This window comes from Gavialis gangeticus, unplaced genomic scaffold, assembly GCF_001723915.1.
Source record: "Gavialis gangeticus isolate Ggan-Ray unplaced genomic scaffold, GavGan_comp1, whole genome shotgun sequence".
Classification (NCBI taxonomy): Eukaryota; Metazoa; Chordata; order Crocodylia; family Gavialidae; genus Gavialis; species Gavialis gangeticus.
In genome coordinates, this window is record NW_017728992.1 from 163,875,450 (window position 1) to 163,890,955 (window position 15,506).

General features: G+C 44.0%; 1 protein-coding gene across 1 annotated transcript in view; it reads left to right on the forward strand.

The window, feature by feature from the left end:
* Positions 1–15,506, forward strand: part of ATP6V1C1 (ATPase H+ transporting V1 subunit C1) — a 50,799-nt gene that overhangs the window by 17,151 nt on the left and 18,142 nt on the right. Inside the window, exons 6-11 of the mRNA XM_019528046.1 lie at positions 7,505–7,596; positions 10,187–10,285; positions 11,601–11,669; positions 12,584–12,676; positions 12,770–12,863; positions 14,766–14,863. Coding sequence (XP_019383591.1) covers positions 7,505–7,596; positions 10,187–10,285; positions 11,601–11,669; positions 12,584–12,676; positions 12,770–12,863; positions 14,766–14,863 — 545 coding nt within the window. The remainder of the gene's footprint in view (positions 1–7,504; positions 7,597–10,186; positions 10,286–11,600; positions 11,670–12,583; positions 12,677–12,769; positions 12,864–14,765; positions 14,864–15,506) is intronic.

Sequence of the window (15,506 nt, forward strand, 5' to 3'; positions counted from 1 at the left end):
GGGGTGGTGGGGAGGGGCTGGGCTGGGGCTGTGCTTGGGGTGGGCAGCAGCAGCATTGGGATAGGACTACATGGGGGCTACTGCAAATCTTGGGGTAGCTGCAGTCCCCCCTCCTGTAACCCTCCTTCCAGAGCTGCCGCCACCAATCCCAAGTGCAGCCAGCCTCAGCCCACAGTGGCAGCCTGCCCTGCGCAGTTCCATCCTGCATCCTGCCCTGGCTGGACAGTGCCTGCCCCAGGCCTTGCCCCAGCTCCAGCCTCACTCCCTCCCAGGGGCCTTGATCTTCACCCCTTCACACCTCTTTCCTTCATCCTCCCCTTCCACAACAGCAGCTCTTCAAGCTGCCAGGCTGTGTATTGTAAATTGGATTTGTATTGGCCAATATGCCTCCTTTAAAAATTGGCTAAAAACACCTGAGGCATCAGGCAGGGAGGGTGAACTTGCCCTTCACCACTGCTGCTACTGCTGTTGTCTCAGGCTGAGCCCAGCTGAGGCCGGACAGGAGCAGGCAGGGAAGGGAGGACCTGAGAGGGGAGGAGATATGCCTCTGAGCATGGAGGGGAAGGCAGGGTGAAATTCTTACTACTTCTTCAGGGTCCTAAGTCCCTGGTTGCTGCTCCTGCTGTATGATCAGAAAAGGGATGCTACTGCACCCCTTCTGGATCCACCCCTGATTACGTGGCTGGCCAAACAATGTATAGCTTTCAGAAAGTATAAAGATGCTCCTGAAGGAATAGAAATGGTTAAATAAAGCTTTCTTTTCTTCTGTCCATTTTCTGTTTCTGATTTTCTTCAGTTCTGAGAACAAAATAATAAACAAGAAGTCATTTAACAACAAATATATTATTTGACTTGACATGTTGCATGCAGCTCCTTGGCTTTGGGATATGTTCATCTCAAGTTGTGTCCTGTGATTCCTGGCTGCCTCAAGATTTTGGTTTGCAGCCAGACTGGTTAGAACAGGGTTGTTAAACAGGGGTACACATATCCCTAGGGGTATTTTGGAAGGCCCTAGGGAGTGCGGGTGGGCAGGGATGGAGCGCTGCTGCCTCCCAGGAGCAGGGCCGGAGTGGGGTGAAGGGAGCAGTGCCCTCCTGCCAGCCACACAAGCATCACCCAGTCAGCCGGATTTGCACATGCTTGCACATGGTGGTCACTGCTGCCACCCACCTCCCTGTGCTGCCCCCACGCCCCCCTCCCCTGCTCCATGTCTGACTGCCAGGAGTACACAAAGAAAAGAGGTTGAAAACCCCTGGGTTAGAGAATTGTGGGCCATTCCTGGCATGTCACATCATACCAACTACTGGTTTGAATTTCTTACCAAATGTATATTACACCAGTAGATGATATATATTCTGACCTGGAATATAATTGGAGTTTAATGTGTAATAAGAATGTAAATTCTTCAGTGTTCTGTAAATTCATGACGTGATAACTTCCATTTCTTAAATTAGCTAATTGGTTTAAAATCAGTTCTTGCATGTTCATAACCTAAGTAACCTAAACTTCTTTGGGGAGACTTCATGTATTTCAAAGAATGATTTTGGATAGGGTGCCCAGATTAAAGATTTTCTTGGTGGATACTGATAGCTAATTTTTAACCAGCCAATTTACAGGAATGTAGCCCAGCAGCTTGCAGAGCAGCATCCTGTCTGTATGTCTGTGGGGGGCATATCAAGGCCCCAATGGTGAGGGAGGGAGCAGGGCAGGGGCAACACTGCCCAGCCAGACCAGTGCATGCAACTCTGGGGCTGCCAGGAGTGAAACAGCTGCGAGCAGTTCATCCAGGGAGCGTGGGGGGTTGAAGAGTGGAGTGGCTCTCTGCTGCTGCACACACCCTGGGGGGAGGCATGGGGTGCATGTGGCCCTCCCCGGATTTGTGCATGGGGTGAGGGCAGGCTGCTGCTGCAGGCTCGGGGCCAGGGGCTGCACCAGCCTCTTCCTGGCAGGGGGGCTGGGCCATGGCTGTGCTCAGAGCAGGCAGGTGTGTGGTAGGGTGGACTCAGCTGTGTGGGGCAGGCAGCAGCGGTGCTGGGAGGGGTGGCTATGGGGGTGGGGGACTATGGGGAATTTTGGGGAGGCCATAGCCTTCCCTGGTGCTGCCCCTGCTTGGGGGGCTATGGCCACTCCAAAATTCCCCGTAGCCACCACTCCCAGTGCCACTGCTCCTGCCACCCACCCCACACAGCTGAGCCTGTCCCAGCCCTGCACCAGGAAGAGGCTGATGCAGCCTGCCCTCACCCTATGCACAAATCTGGTGGGGGGGGTGGGCACATACCCCCACATGAGCTGCCTGCAGCTCCATCCCACTCGCAGCAGCCCTGGGGTTGCCTTCACTGTCCTGGCTGGGCAGTGCCTTCCCCTGGCCCATTCCTGTCCCTCTCCCTGTAGCTCTGTCCCACTCCTGGCAGCATCAGGCTCACAGTCACCACCCTGACTAGGCAGTGCCTACCCCTGCCCCACTCCCTCCCTCGCAGTGGGGACCTCGATCTGCCCTCCCCCAGTGCCCCTTTCCTACCCCCAAGCCCCACGGTCTTACCAGTCGCACACTGCTCTTCAAGCTGCCAGGCTGGATTCTTGACTGCGTGCATACTGCGGCTGCACACATGCAGACAGCATTTAATGCAACAAAAATATCAAAACACTAAAGTTAACTGACTTGTTTGTGAGTTGATCATGTTTCGTGTAGGTTTGACATAGTCCCCTGTGTATTTTCCAATATTGCAGTCTTGTAGTTGGCCAGAAGCTCACCTACTTGGCATGAGAGTGCTTCAGAACCTTGACCATTCCTTTAAACCCCCAAAGCCAGTGTCTTGTTTCCAGGGTGCTATAGGGAGAATCTCAGGAGAGAATAGTAGGTTGAGTACTGTTTGTGCCTGTACAGAGCCTGAGCCACTAATGTTGAGGCTGATCAGCGAGGTTTATCTCCGTTATGGATTCCATGATTCTGTAGCTGCATAATCTGACACAAGTTGTTTTACAGTTTACCGTTTTGCTACAACCGGTGCTGTCTCTTGTCCTGCTTGGCTCTGCCTGCAGCTTGTCTCTTATGGCAACTCCTCTGTGATCTGGGCTAGACGCCCAGTTCATTTAGTCATTATCCCATCTTTCAGTGCCAGCACTATGTATTTTTGAGGAAAGTGTCAGAAACCCCCCAGTAAGCAAATGGGGAGGTAGGGAGATAATCTTTCCTATAAGAGGGTCTCGTACTACTCCCTCATTAGATTAATTTAAGAACCTCAAGCTTCAAGGTTTATGTTCCTCTGAGAACTTTTATTTTTTTAACATTAACAGAATATTGAGGATTTAGTAGTTAAGCATATAAGCATCTTGTACAGCTGTAAAGCTTTCCCCACAATAGAGATTTAGTTCAACTGGTGCAAGCCCTGCTCTTCTTCATGGGGTTGGGTATCAGGCTTGAGGCAAAAGCTGGAGCTAGCCCACAGACAGGGAACAGAAAAACCCCATTGAGTCAGAAATGTAGACTGATGAAGTAGTCCACCAGAGAACAGTATAGGGTGGATAAGACCCTGAACCTAGTTAACATGTCTCGCTGCTCAGGTGTGACTGACTTGATATTCAAGAAATTAAGAGAGTTCATAGCTTTTAGTCCTTTTCTTGTTAGACGTCAGATGATTTATAAGGTTTGCCAAATAAGAAGGAAAATTCTCTCGTGTACTTCGATATTTTATCTTTGTCACCATGGCATCCAAGTGCTGAATTTGATTCTAATATTTCACAAAAAAACAATACAGGTGCCTTGGAAGGACTAAGCCCAATTGTTGTGGAGAGTTTGTAGAATAAATAAGTGGGGTGCTGGACATGCGACTGGGCTCATGGAACTCAGGGGAGTGATAAGTCAGTGAACTACTGGCTGCCGCTTTCTGACTTCCAGAAGTTGCAGTACAAATCAGGTGTAAATACTGAAGAGATTTTGAGCTTAGTTCCCACTGAGTCACAGCTTTACTAACATGCCAGCTGCAAGGTGGTAGCAGCCATTTCAATCTGTACACTCTATATTTGGCATAAAATAAGCACGCGGCATAAAATAAGATTGCCACTGTTGATACGTCTGTCAAACTAATTGTAGCCATGGCAACCTAAAAGTCTAGTGTTTGATCCATTTAAGATGCAGTAGGTCCCAAGCAGGTTGTCAGATGCGACTTGCATTCTCTTATACTAACAGCATTATTTCTGTGCTCTTTGGAAATAGAGCCATATTAATACAACTATTACAAGATCAGTATCTTCCAGAAATATTGGGAGTCTTCCTCTACCTTTATGTAAAAGTGGATGACCATTATCTCATGACTCTGTTTTGTTATCTGGAAGTTACCTATCCATTAAAATAAGATTTTCACACCAGTGTTAGGACTTAACTTGAGACTTATTTATGCATGCCTTTTTTATTTAAAAACTGTAGCTTGAAAGGCCAGTGTTTGCAATTTCGTTAATATTTTTATAGTACTTTTAACTAGAATCAAAATTGATAGTCACTTCTGTAAATTCTAGTTAGCAATTGACAAAACCCTAAATGCAGTATTGTTTGGAGTCTTCGGACATGCAAAGCACCCACAGAGAGATGATTACACAGTAAATGTTGGTTAACTTGCCTGTGGGGAAAATTCATCACTATTGTTTAAATTGCTCCTGTTCTGATTCTCTGCTATCATTCTGTCCCCAGTTATCAACTCCTAATGCATCTACATGTGCAATTAGTATGTAGTAATAAACTCTGGTGCAGTTCATACCATAGTTTATTGCTCCCAGGCACAGCATTTATACATGTACCTGGGACCGTGTCACATTGAACTGGGGTGGAGCAGCCACAGCTGGCAGAGAGCCTGGGGAGTCAGCCTCACAGCCCAGGGCTGCTACACCCCAGCTCAATATGCTGTGGAGTGGCCTGCTGGGGCAGGATGGTGCTGCAGTGCAGGGCTAGCTGGCAGGAATCCCTTGCACTGTAGCACCCTCATGCCCTAGCCAGTCTCAGTCACTGTCTACACATGCATTTCAGTTCACGTAACTACTCCACTGTAGGATAATACTTGTCCTGGACTGTATTATCCTACAGCGAAGCTAGTTAATTTACTGCACCCTAATATGGGCACATGTGTAGATGGTGACACTTTACTGCAGAGCTAATTAGTCATCTACACAGTAAATTGCACATGTAGATACATCATCAGTAGTGGATAATTTTCCATTATTTGCATTCCTCTTGGAGTGGCAAATCGGTCAGAGTTTACTTTGTTGTAATGAAGTGTTAGAATTCTAACATTTCATTAAACTGGCTTAACTAACAAAAGGCAGGTTTGGTATCTGTTAGAGTTTTCCTTTCTTTCAGACTTTTTTCTTAAATGATGCATGCTTAGCCATATATTCTTTGTTGTTCTTTGTGGGTGGGGTTTTTTATTATTGTTAAAGCACAAGGAGTGTGTGGAGTAAAGGAAAGGATTTATATTTATTAGAAAACTCTAGCACATTTGCATTTTTCCTAGGTCTGCTAAATTTCTGCCCATGGACAGGTGTTCACTTCTATTGGTGAGCATGTCTGTGGAATTTCTACTGCTAGAAAAATAGGCTGGAGGTTGAAGCATCCAACTTTCCTGGCTGGAGAGCTTCATAGGTGAGCTCTCCAGCCAGGGGACACTAAAAGGCTGCTGCTTAGATCACCAGAGTCCTTAGGGTTGCTTACTGATTTAACAGCCTGCTCTTTCCCAGCTTGGAAGGGAACAAACTGTCAATAAGTAGTTTACAGTGGGGGGCACAGGAAAGCAGAGCCAAGAGCTTCCACACTTGGTTTTAAATTGCTACCTACGCAGCCAGCTGGGCTGTTGAACTGGGCTGCATAAGCTGTGACTTTTAAAAGCTGGCGGAGGTATGGCTCTAGGCTTGGGGAAGCTGTCCCCACCCCACTATCCCATACCCCAGCTTTAAATCACTGCCTCTGCAGTCCAGCTTCTGGAATCCTGGTTCTCCCTTTCCCCAGCCATGCTGCAGTGTGGCTGCCGCCTCCCCCACCTTCCTCCTGTTCAAACTGGCAGAGTGTGGGGGGGGTAGGAGAGAGGCCATTCTCCCTAGCGACAGTTGTCTGTCCTGGGCTCTGGGATGGTTCCCACTGCAGGAGAACACCTCTTCTTCTGCCAGTCAGGAATATTTCTAGAGAAGAAATCCCTTGAATAGCTCTATGCTCTCATTTTGTGCCAGGAAAAAGTCTTTTCTCCCAGTACAAATGTAATGCTTGTCCATGGCCTTTCTGTGATTTACTTCTAATGACTGTTCCCCTTAGCAAAAGTCATTGCTTGCTAGTGCTTAAACATTTTTCTCCAAGACAGGGTCCTACTGTACACACATTTTTGTTTGTTTCTCTGAATACTAATATAGATGCATTAGGTCTGTTAAAATGGTATTTCATTTTCATATTTTAAAGCCTTGTGTCTCAGGTCATTACTTATTGCAGATATTTATTTATCATTTTAAAAATTCTGACTTCTTGCCTTTTGGCTAAAAAAAAAAAAAAAAATGTGACTTCTTGCCTCTTTCATGGATAATATAATGTATTACACAAGCAGCTGATATATTGCTGTTTGGGTAAGAAGTAAGTTATTAATCTTGTACTAAGACATCTGGGATTTTCGTTTTGGTTTCATACCTTATGAGAAATCTATTGCATTAAAATCACAGGTGATATTTTTGTGTGTGCTGTGTGCTGCTAGTTCTTTACATCTATGCAGTGGTGTTTTTTAAAGGCTGACTTCTATATCAGTGGTTTTCAACCCTATCTGATTTGGCACCCCTCCATAACTTTTGTAATTGAGCAGTACCCCGTTTCCAAGGCTGACTTATTTATTACAGTGCTAACCTCTTTGCAAAGGGGCTGGGCAGGGGGGGCAGGACAGTGACCAGGTAGGGAGGTCTCTGAGCCTGCTCTTATCCTCACACCACCCTTCGAAAGATTTCATGACACCCCAAGGTACCCCAGCACCCTGGTTGAGAATTAGTATTCTGTTGGGTTCACCAAAACCGACTGATGGCAAACTGGGGCAAATAAAAACACTATCTGTGCAACAAATAATTCAGCTATGAGTTGCTTTGAACTGCTTATGTTCCTGGGTACTATAGATAGAAGCAGTAGAGAGAGAGGGACTAAGCTGTTTTACAAGGCCTGAGTGTTACTATATACCAAGTCTTTTGAGGTACCTGTATAAGTAAAACCTTTTTAAAATCAATCAACTTAACAGTGAAAATATAGATTATAAGACTATAGAAATATGATCACTAGTTCAGGTCCTGGTCATTGCTTCTTTGGTAGAACTTGTTGCTTCCAGGTTATAGCTGACACTAGCTGGAAATAATCAATAGCAGTTTCGACTAGTTTAATCCTAGAAGATGTGCATGAGAGGGATGGCTTGGTGAAGCAAGACTTCTCATCACTGATTTTAACACTTCTGGCATATTGAAATTTTTTTGTGTTTTTGATTCTGAATCTTGTTTTTTAAAGGGAGTAACCCAAATTGACAATGACCTGAAAGCAAGAGCTTCAGCGTACAATAATCTGAAAGGCAACCTTCAGAACTTGGAAAGAAAGAATGCGTAAGCCACCTTAATTTAGTTATGCTACTAGTTGCATGATACTGTGATCAAAATATTTGTTTTCTTAAAACTGAAGTACTTCTTTTTTTCAAGGAAGTTTCTGCTTTATTATGTGATGAAGTAATTAATATGATATGTTCTTGAGGTTTGAGAAGTTGTTGTATCCTTCTTCCCCCAGCCCAAGCAAATCAAATGAGTTAAGCAAGGCATAAAACAATGTTTCCCAAACTTTTAATACCTGTCCTTTTCTGGTTTAAAAATGGTGGCACACTTCACTCTTTCACCCAGCAAGGTGTATGTGTATATGTATAATTCATATTTTTCTTTCAAAACATATATTCCATTCCTCTGCCAGTGCGCTTAGATGTATTATTAAAAAAAAAAGAGAGACACCAAGTACATCTTTCTTTTAGCTAAGGTTTAGTCTCCGTACCAGTGGTTCTCAACCTTTTCAGCCTTAAGTTGCTCCTTCATACTTTTTCTGAACTTCATAGTACCCCAGCTAAAAATCACTGAGATTTTAGATATGAATTCAGAAAAAGATATTGAGGGAGGTCCTTGAGGTTAAAAAAAATTTTTTTAATTGAGAATTGGTGATCTAGCTGGTGCCACTTAAGGGTAGTGGGGGCCAAGCGTGTTCTGCTCTTTCCACTGTCTACCTCTTCCTGATCCCTAGTTCTATACCTTGTGGGGAAGAGCAGGCCCTACTGCTGAGGCTGCTCCTACAGAGTCTCACAAATTGGTGACCATCTCCGTGGCCTCTCTTGCCAGCCTCAGGAGTGTGGAGAAGTAGAGGCGGATGAACTAGGCTGCAAAGCTTGGCTCTACTTGCATGTCTACTTGCCCACTCGCTTGCAGCAGTGTACAGAGCTGGGAGCTTGGGTGTGGGGCTAGCATAGGGGTGGTGGAGAAAGGCAGCAATAATAGCAGCAGTTTCCAAGGGAGTATGTGCAGGTGCTGTTGGAGTAGCTGGTGCAGGCAGAGGGGGCATTTACCTCCTCACCCAGGTATATCACAGCATGCCATTTGGGAATCACTGGCATAAACAACTATTTGGATAGGTGGGGATAAAACTCTTAATGCCAACAAGGAGATACTTACTTTAAGCAAAGGTGACATTCTTCCCTTTCTCTTGAGGCTGATGCAACCCTTCCTTCAGAGTGCTTGGGAATGTAGGCCTATAGCTGTGGTTCATAGATGTGCATATAAGACTAAAGGCAGAAGCTACTTGGATAATTAGGCTCCAAAGTCTCATTGGCAATCAAGAAAATGTTTAAAATAATAATTGCTGTATGGCTTTGTAGAGTTAGAAGACAATATAGGACCCTCCCTACACATGTAGGTACATGGTTGTACACAGACACATCTAAGGTCTCCTCTACACATGCAGGTAAAAACATCTATGAATCTAATGCACAATCCCACACAGTTGCACATGTGCATGGCAAGAGGCATGATTGTGGGATCATACATTGGATCCCATCACATCTTGTTGCAAGTCCCAGGTTCCCCCTGCGCTGGCGAGAAACAAGGTCTGGTGGCTAGCAGCCCCTTCAGCTGAAGGGCCTCCCAGCTGTGCGGGCACACTGCTTCTCATAGTTGGGAGATTGTAGTGACTGTGGTCTCCCAGCCATGGGGGCAAGCCATGTACCCCCTGGTCTGGGAGACTGCAGTCACACCTCATAGCTGTTAGGAACCAGAGTCCCGCAGCTAACAGGCACTGTGGGGGCTGAGTGTCTCCTGTGCTACAGGACTGCCAGCCCTGGCTGAGCATGGTACATCCCTGCAGCTGGGAGCCCAGTCAGCTGATAGGGCTCCTAGCCACAGGGGAGACCGTATTACACATGAAAATCAAAGCTAGATAGCAACCAGCTATAAAGTTAGCATGCCTTTTGAAGGTCTGACTTTATAGCAGGTTAGACCTCTTCATGGTGTGATAAGTTCTTTCCATATGCCGCTGTTCTCAGTTTAATTTTGCAATAGCTGTAATATGTAGAGAAGGTCTAAGTCACATAAGTAGTCATGTAGGCTACATTAGCCTGAGATAAAATAATTGTGAAATTTCCACACACTACTGTGGTAAAAATAGGCAGGACCCCATGGTACCTGAATCCATACAAAGTTGTACGATTGTAAGACATTATTAGACAGTGACTTCAGCTTGCAATGTACAGTTGCTTGTGTGCAGAATATTTAATAGCACTAGAGGTCTTTTGCAAGAGTCTATAGTATGGGGTGGGCATCTCTTTCAGTCTATCTCCCTGCCCCCCCTCCATTTTTAACCTCTCTTCCCTAAATCATTTTTGAACCCTACTCACCAAGGTGCTTTTGAAAATTGTACCTTTCATCCCAACACAGACTGAGCAGGATCTTCAGCTAATAGTGACAATAAAGATGCTGATAAGATGTCTTATAAACAACATGCATGTTAAAACTATAGTTACAGAAAGGAATAAGTGCTTTCTGCATAATTGCCACTTGTTCTTTAGGGGGTTTTTCTGAAACACATTAACCAAGCCCTAAAATTTATCAGGACTGCGTTTAAGATTTAAACTGCACTTACAATGGCTGCCTTTTTGTGTCCTTACAGAGGAAGCTTACTAACTAGAAGTCTAGCTGACATTGTGAAGAAAGAGGACTTTGTACTTGATTCAGAATACTTGATCACATTGTTAGTGGTTGTACCCAAGTAAGACATTTTTCTGCAACCAAATATTGTTTTATTGTTTTATTTAATGTATAAATCTGCTGAGAGGAAAGGTGTTTAGTGTTTAACTTGTAGATGAGCTGGTACCAACTTTTGAATCTCAATAAGAGACAAAAATGACCTTCCTTGGGGATACTGGAAGCTGTTACTCAGCTTCCCAAAAAGGGTACTGTGTGGCCCTAAATTCTACTAGAGAAAACTTGAATTGGGCATTTCATGTTACATAGCTGCAGGTGGTGGTCCCCTGTAATATGTTGCAAATGGTGGCCACCTGAATCATAAGGTACAGGAATGCAAGGAAACAAATACTGTTTTAATTTAAGAACTCCCTGTTGAGGTACCAAGGGTAATTCCGTTGGCAAAATCTAATATTAATCCAATTTGTTCACTTAAGTTTTCCTCAACTACTCTGCTCCCCACTCCTTCCCATAAGGTGTGAAGCATCAGTCATGCATATGGCTCTGTAATGTCTAAGGTGACCCACAGCCCTGCCTTTCTGATATTTAGTTATATTGCTTTTTTATTACTAAGGTAATTTTTGTAGAGCTTAAAAGAAGCTGGTGACCTTCTGATTTACAATATGAATGAATAGCGGCTAATTTTCCTGCAGTAAATAGTGTTCCTTATGAAGTGAGAAATGTGTAAAAACCACAGTAAAGGCAGTATAATCTATTAGCCGTAACAAGGGATTTAGGAGTTCTGGATTTAAATTTCTTCATTTGAGTTGTTTGGACTTTGGCTTTGTTGCTTTTTAGGGATGGATTCTTGTTGCTTTTAGGGATGGACTCTCACTGCTCTCTAAAAAGAGCAACAACTCCACAAGTCCCATCCTTTTCATTTATGAGTTGTGTAAACCTGCTTCAAAAGCTTATTTTTAATTTTTTTTCACTTACTCCACTCTTACAGAGAAGTATAGTCTTATACTGTGATTTAGCAAGCCTCAATCAATCGGATAACTCAAAGGTGTTTAAATTATTAACCTGACTGTATAGCTCTTAATTGAAAGAGAGAGATAATGTTTGTCTTTCAAGAAAAATCTCAAATCGTGTATTTGAAGATTAGCTATTTCCCCTTAATTTCACCAATTTAGTTCTATTTCGTTCACAATCTCTTACCTCAACAATAGGATGAGGGTGTTACATACCCTTATGCTATATGTACTTTTGATTTCTTCTACCTTCCTGTTGGAAGACAGAGTTGTGAATGCTCTTTGTTGATTCTGTGTGTGTGATCCAGTCAATTTCTACCTTGAATTATGTAGCAGCAGTAAAATTGAGTTCTAACTTGTTTTGTGTAGGTTAAATTACAGTGACTGGGTTAAGCAATATGAAACACTAACAGACATGATAGTCCCAAGATCCAGCAAGTAAGTAGCTTTTTTTATGACTTGTTTAATCTAACATCTGCATATATTCTTGCACATTCTAGAAGCATAGCTTTGAGTTGGAAGGGTGGCATAAATCAGCCACTTGCCTGACAGATTACATGGCAGGTGCAAAAAGCCTAAATCACTGGTGCTTGCTTAGAGACATTTTAATGCTTATGCTGCTAGACGGTTAACTCCTAAAGTCGTATTGTATTGGGATGTTCACTGAGCTCCTTTTAGAGCAGTGGTATTCAAACTGTGTTCCACTGAACCCTGGGGTTCTGCAGTACCATCAGGGGGTCCACAAAGATTGTGGGTAATGATGGAGCAGGCTAGGAGGCAGTGTGCTGCCACTGCTTCAATTTTTAGGATACAGCTAGAGATTCCATGGCAGAAGAAGTGATGTCGAAGGGTTTCGTGACTTCCGGAAGTTTGAAGACCACTGCTTTAACGTGCTCTTCGCTGGCACAGATAAGACTATTCCTAGTCCACTGATCTCTCTGCAACTCCTGTGCTTCAGAACTTATTTCCTTTCACCAGCAATATAAATGAGGATGCTAAAAGCCACATTCGTTTCGCACATTAAAGTTAAATTAACACTGGTTTACTATCCGAGAACACATACAGTTTTAAATTGCAGAATATTAGGTTTACTCAAGAAAGCATTTGTTGAATATGTGAACTGCAAACAGATAATTTATTGATAAAAGATAATGAAAGTGCTTCTAAAATTGGTATGCTAAAAGCTCTGGCTACAGAACAACATTATTGCACCTATTAATAGACAGTGAACTTGATCTTGTTAGTTAAGTAACCACAGATGAAAATTTTGACTACAGTACTTCAGAGAGATAATGGTTCAAACCTGTGACTGCGTAACACTTCTTTCCCACCCCACCCCTCTCTTTATCCAGTGTTTTGTTTGAGGACCAAGATAGCTACCTCTGCAATGTCACTTTGTTCAAGAAGGCAATGGATGAATTTAAACACAAAGCAAGGGAAAGCAAGTAAGAGTTTATTTGGGTTTTTTTCTCTAGCTTGCTTTTGTATTTTAAAAGCCATCTAGACAGCTGCTGGAAATTTTTACTCTTCAAATGTAGGTTTATGGTCCGTGATTTCCAGTATAATGAAGAAGAGATGAAAGCAGACAAAGAAGAAATGAACAGGCTGTCTACTGACAAGAAAAAACAGTTTGTAAGTTTACATACACTAAATATTTTCCTTTGGAATGGCTAGAACTGAGCATTTAAGGACCAAGGGTAAGTACAGACATTTGGGGAGGTTAAATTGGGTTCAAAATGGCCTCCTGATTTAAACTTGGCTAACCCAATGCTAACCTTATTCTCACAGACCTGGTCTCAGTGACCAGCAGTCGGTCTAAACCTGTAACTGTGTACAAAAATTCCATGCACCCAAACCAGTCTAAAAATTGCAGAACCTGGTTTCAGATAAACCTGGATCTATGTAGTATCAGACTTAATCCATTTAAGTCAAACCAGTGCACGGAACTTCTGTCCACTGGCCCTAGCCCCAGGGCTGCTCTTTTCACTCCCCCCTCCCCCTGCACTGGTCTATTTTTTTTTGTCCACCTCTTGTCCTCCTGGCCCCTGACCAGCCAACCCTCTTAACCCCCATGCCACAAGCTGCTCTGGCTGCAGCCACTTCTATCAGCATCCACTGCTGGCAGAGCTGAGCAGGTAACCCCTGGTGGGGGGAAGGGCAGGAGAGATGGGGCTGTAGGTTCACTGTGGGGGACCCCACCCTGCCTACAGGTCATGCTTTCCTGGTGGACACCTGATTCCCTCCAGCTTGCTGGACATTGCCCCCACACCCCAGCTCCCTGGCTAGCACCCCGTCCTGATTTAACTGCTTTTGGGCAGCCATTTTGAATAGATTTAACCTCCCCCTATAGCCCCCAAATGGCTGTACTTAGCCAGATAGGTCACTACTGGGTTCCTCTTCAGACAAAGAAGTAAAACAGGAGGGTTCACAGAGTTAACAGTAGCCTAATTTTTGATATTCAACATAGTCAATAACAGTTGTTGAAAGCAAGGATCTACTTTAATTACCTGTAGACTATTAAATGCGTTGAAGTTGAATAAAATAAGCAAAATGATGTGTCAGACCAAAAGGACTCTAATAGCTGTTTCACTACTCATCCAACAAGTATAGTGAATTAGGGCTGTTAAGTAAAGTTAGTTGCTGTAACTTTTTTTTGTCACAAGTGCCAGAGAGTGGGGCGGGGTTGGGGTGATAAGTGTATGGGATGCTGATGGTGCCCCCTCTAATTTGGCATCTGAAGCTGCTGCTCCATTCTCCTTTGCCTAGTTATGCTGCTTACTGGGCCTGATCCTTAGCTGTATTTGAGACAGGAGGGTGGAAGAGATGTTAAGATGGGTGCTGTGCCCCCCTGGTGTGTGTTTTTGAAGCTCCTCTGTGGTGGGCCAGTCTGAACTGGTGGCCACTTCCAGCAAACCAAGGGAACCATCCTAGTAGCTAGAGGTTATTGAAGTACCACAATTATGTTACCGTCTCAGCTACACCAACAGCTAGAAGGAAAACAACAGAAGCTACTCTGGCTGATCTCCGTCTACCCAGGAATCTCCCATGCAAAGAGAATCACCTTTAAAGGCGCAATTGGTTTAGTTTAGGGCTGCTTCATTCAAGGGGAGCAAAATGAAGTAGATGAGGGGTGACTGAGGATTGCTGCTATAATTTTCAGTGTTAAGTGACTTTCTGTAGACTGACAATGCAATAAGCCTGAATTTCTTTTTAGATGCTTTGTATTCTTGGTCATGTGGAGTCATGGTGAATGTAGCTGCTTTGCATACAAAATGTGAGGTTATCTGGATTTACCACTGCTGAAAAGTTGCTCTGGAAAACTTATATCAGTGCAAATAGTCATTGTTGTCTTGAAATTGGAACTGATCAGATGATCGTGAGGAACTTGTTTGACTTTTTTTCAGTTCACTGGCAAGTTGTTTAAACACCTAATGCAAATTATAGAACAATATCTTCTTAAATTTAATAAAGCTGAATCTCTTTTTGAAGGCTTATGATGAATAACTGCCTTTTTCTCAATCCTTCCCTCTGCAGGGGCCTCTAGTTCGGTGGCTGAAAGTGAATTTCAGTGAAGCCTTTATTGCATGGATTCATGTGAAAGCATTAAGAGTTTTTGTTGAATCTGTTTTAAGGTAAAGAAACCTGCAGTTCTGCCAAGGTTTTATACATCTAGATGCAGCATGTAGGCAGTGGAGCATTTTACTCTGTTTACTTGTGATTTATCTCATTCTGCAGCAGCTGTGGATGTTTTCTTTCCCCAGTGCTTTAAGAATTGTGGGTTTCTCATAGATTCATAGATGTTAGGGTCGGAAGGGACCTCAGTAGATCATAAAGTCTGACCCCCTGCATAGGCAGGAAAGAGTGCTGGGTTCAGATGACCCCAGCCAGAAGCCTGTCTAACCTCCTCTTGAAGACCCCCAGGGTAGGGGAGAGCACCACCTCCCTTGGGAGCCCATTCCAGATTTTGGCCACTTTAACTGTGAAGAAGTTCCTCCTAATGTCTAGTCTAAACCTGCTCTCTGCTAGCTTATGGCCATTATTTCCTGTGACACCTTGGTGAGCAGAGCTTCACCAATTCCCTTCTGCGCCCCCATGATGAATTTATAGGCAGCCACAAGGTCGCCTCTCAACCTTCTCTTGTGGAGGCTGAAGAGATCCAGGTGCCCTAGTCTCTCCTCATAGGGCTTGGCCTGCAAGCCCTTAACCATATGAGTGGCCCTTTTCTGGACCCTCTCCAGGTTATCCACGTCCCTCTTGAAGTGTGGCACCCAAAAC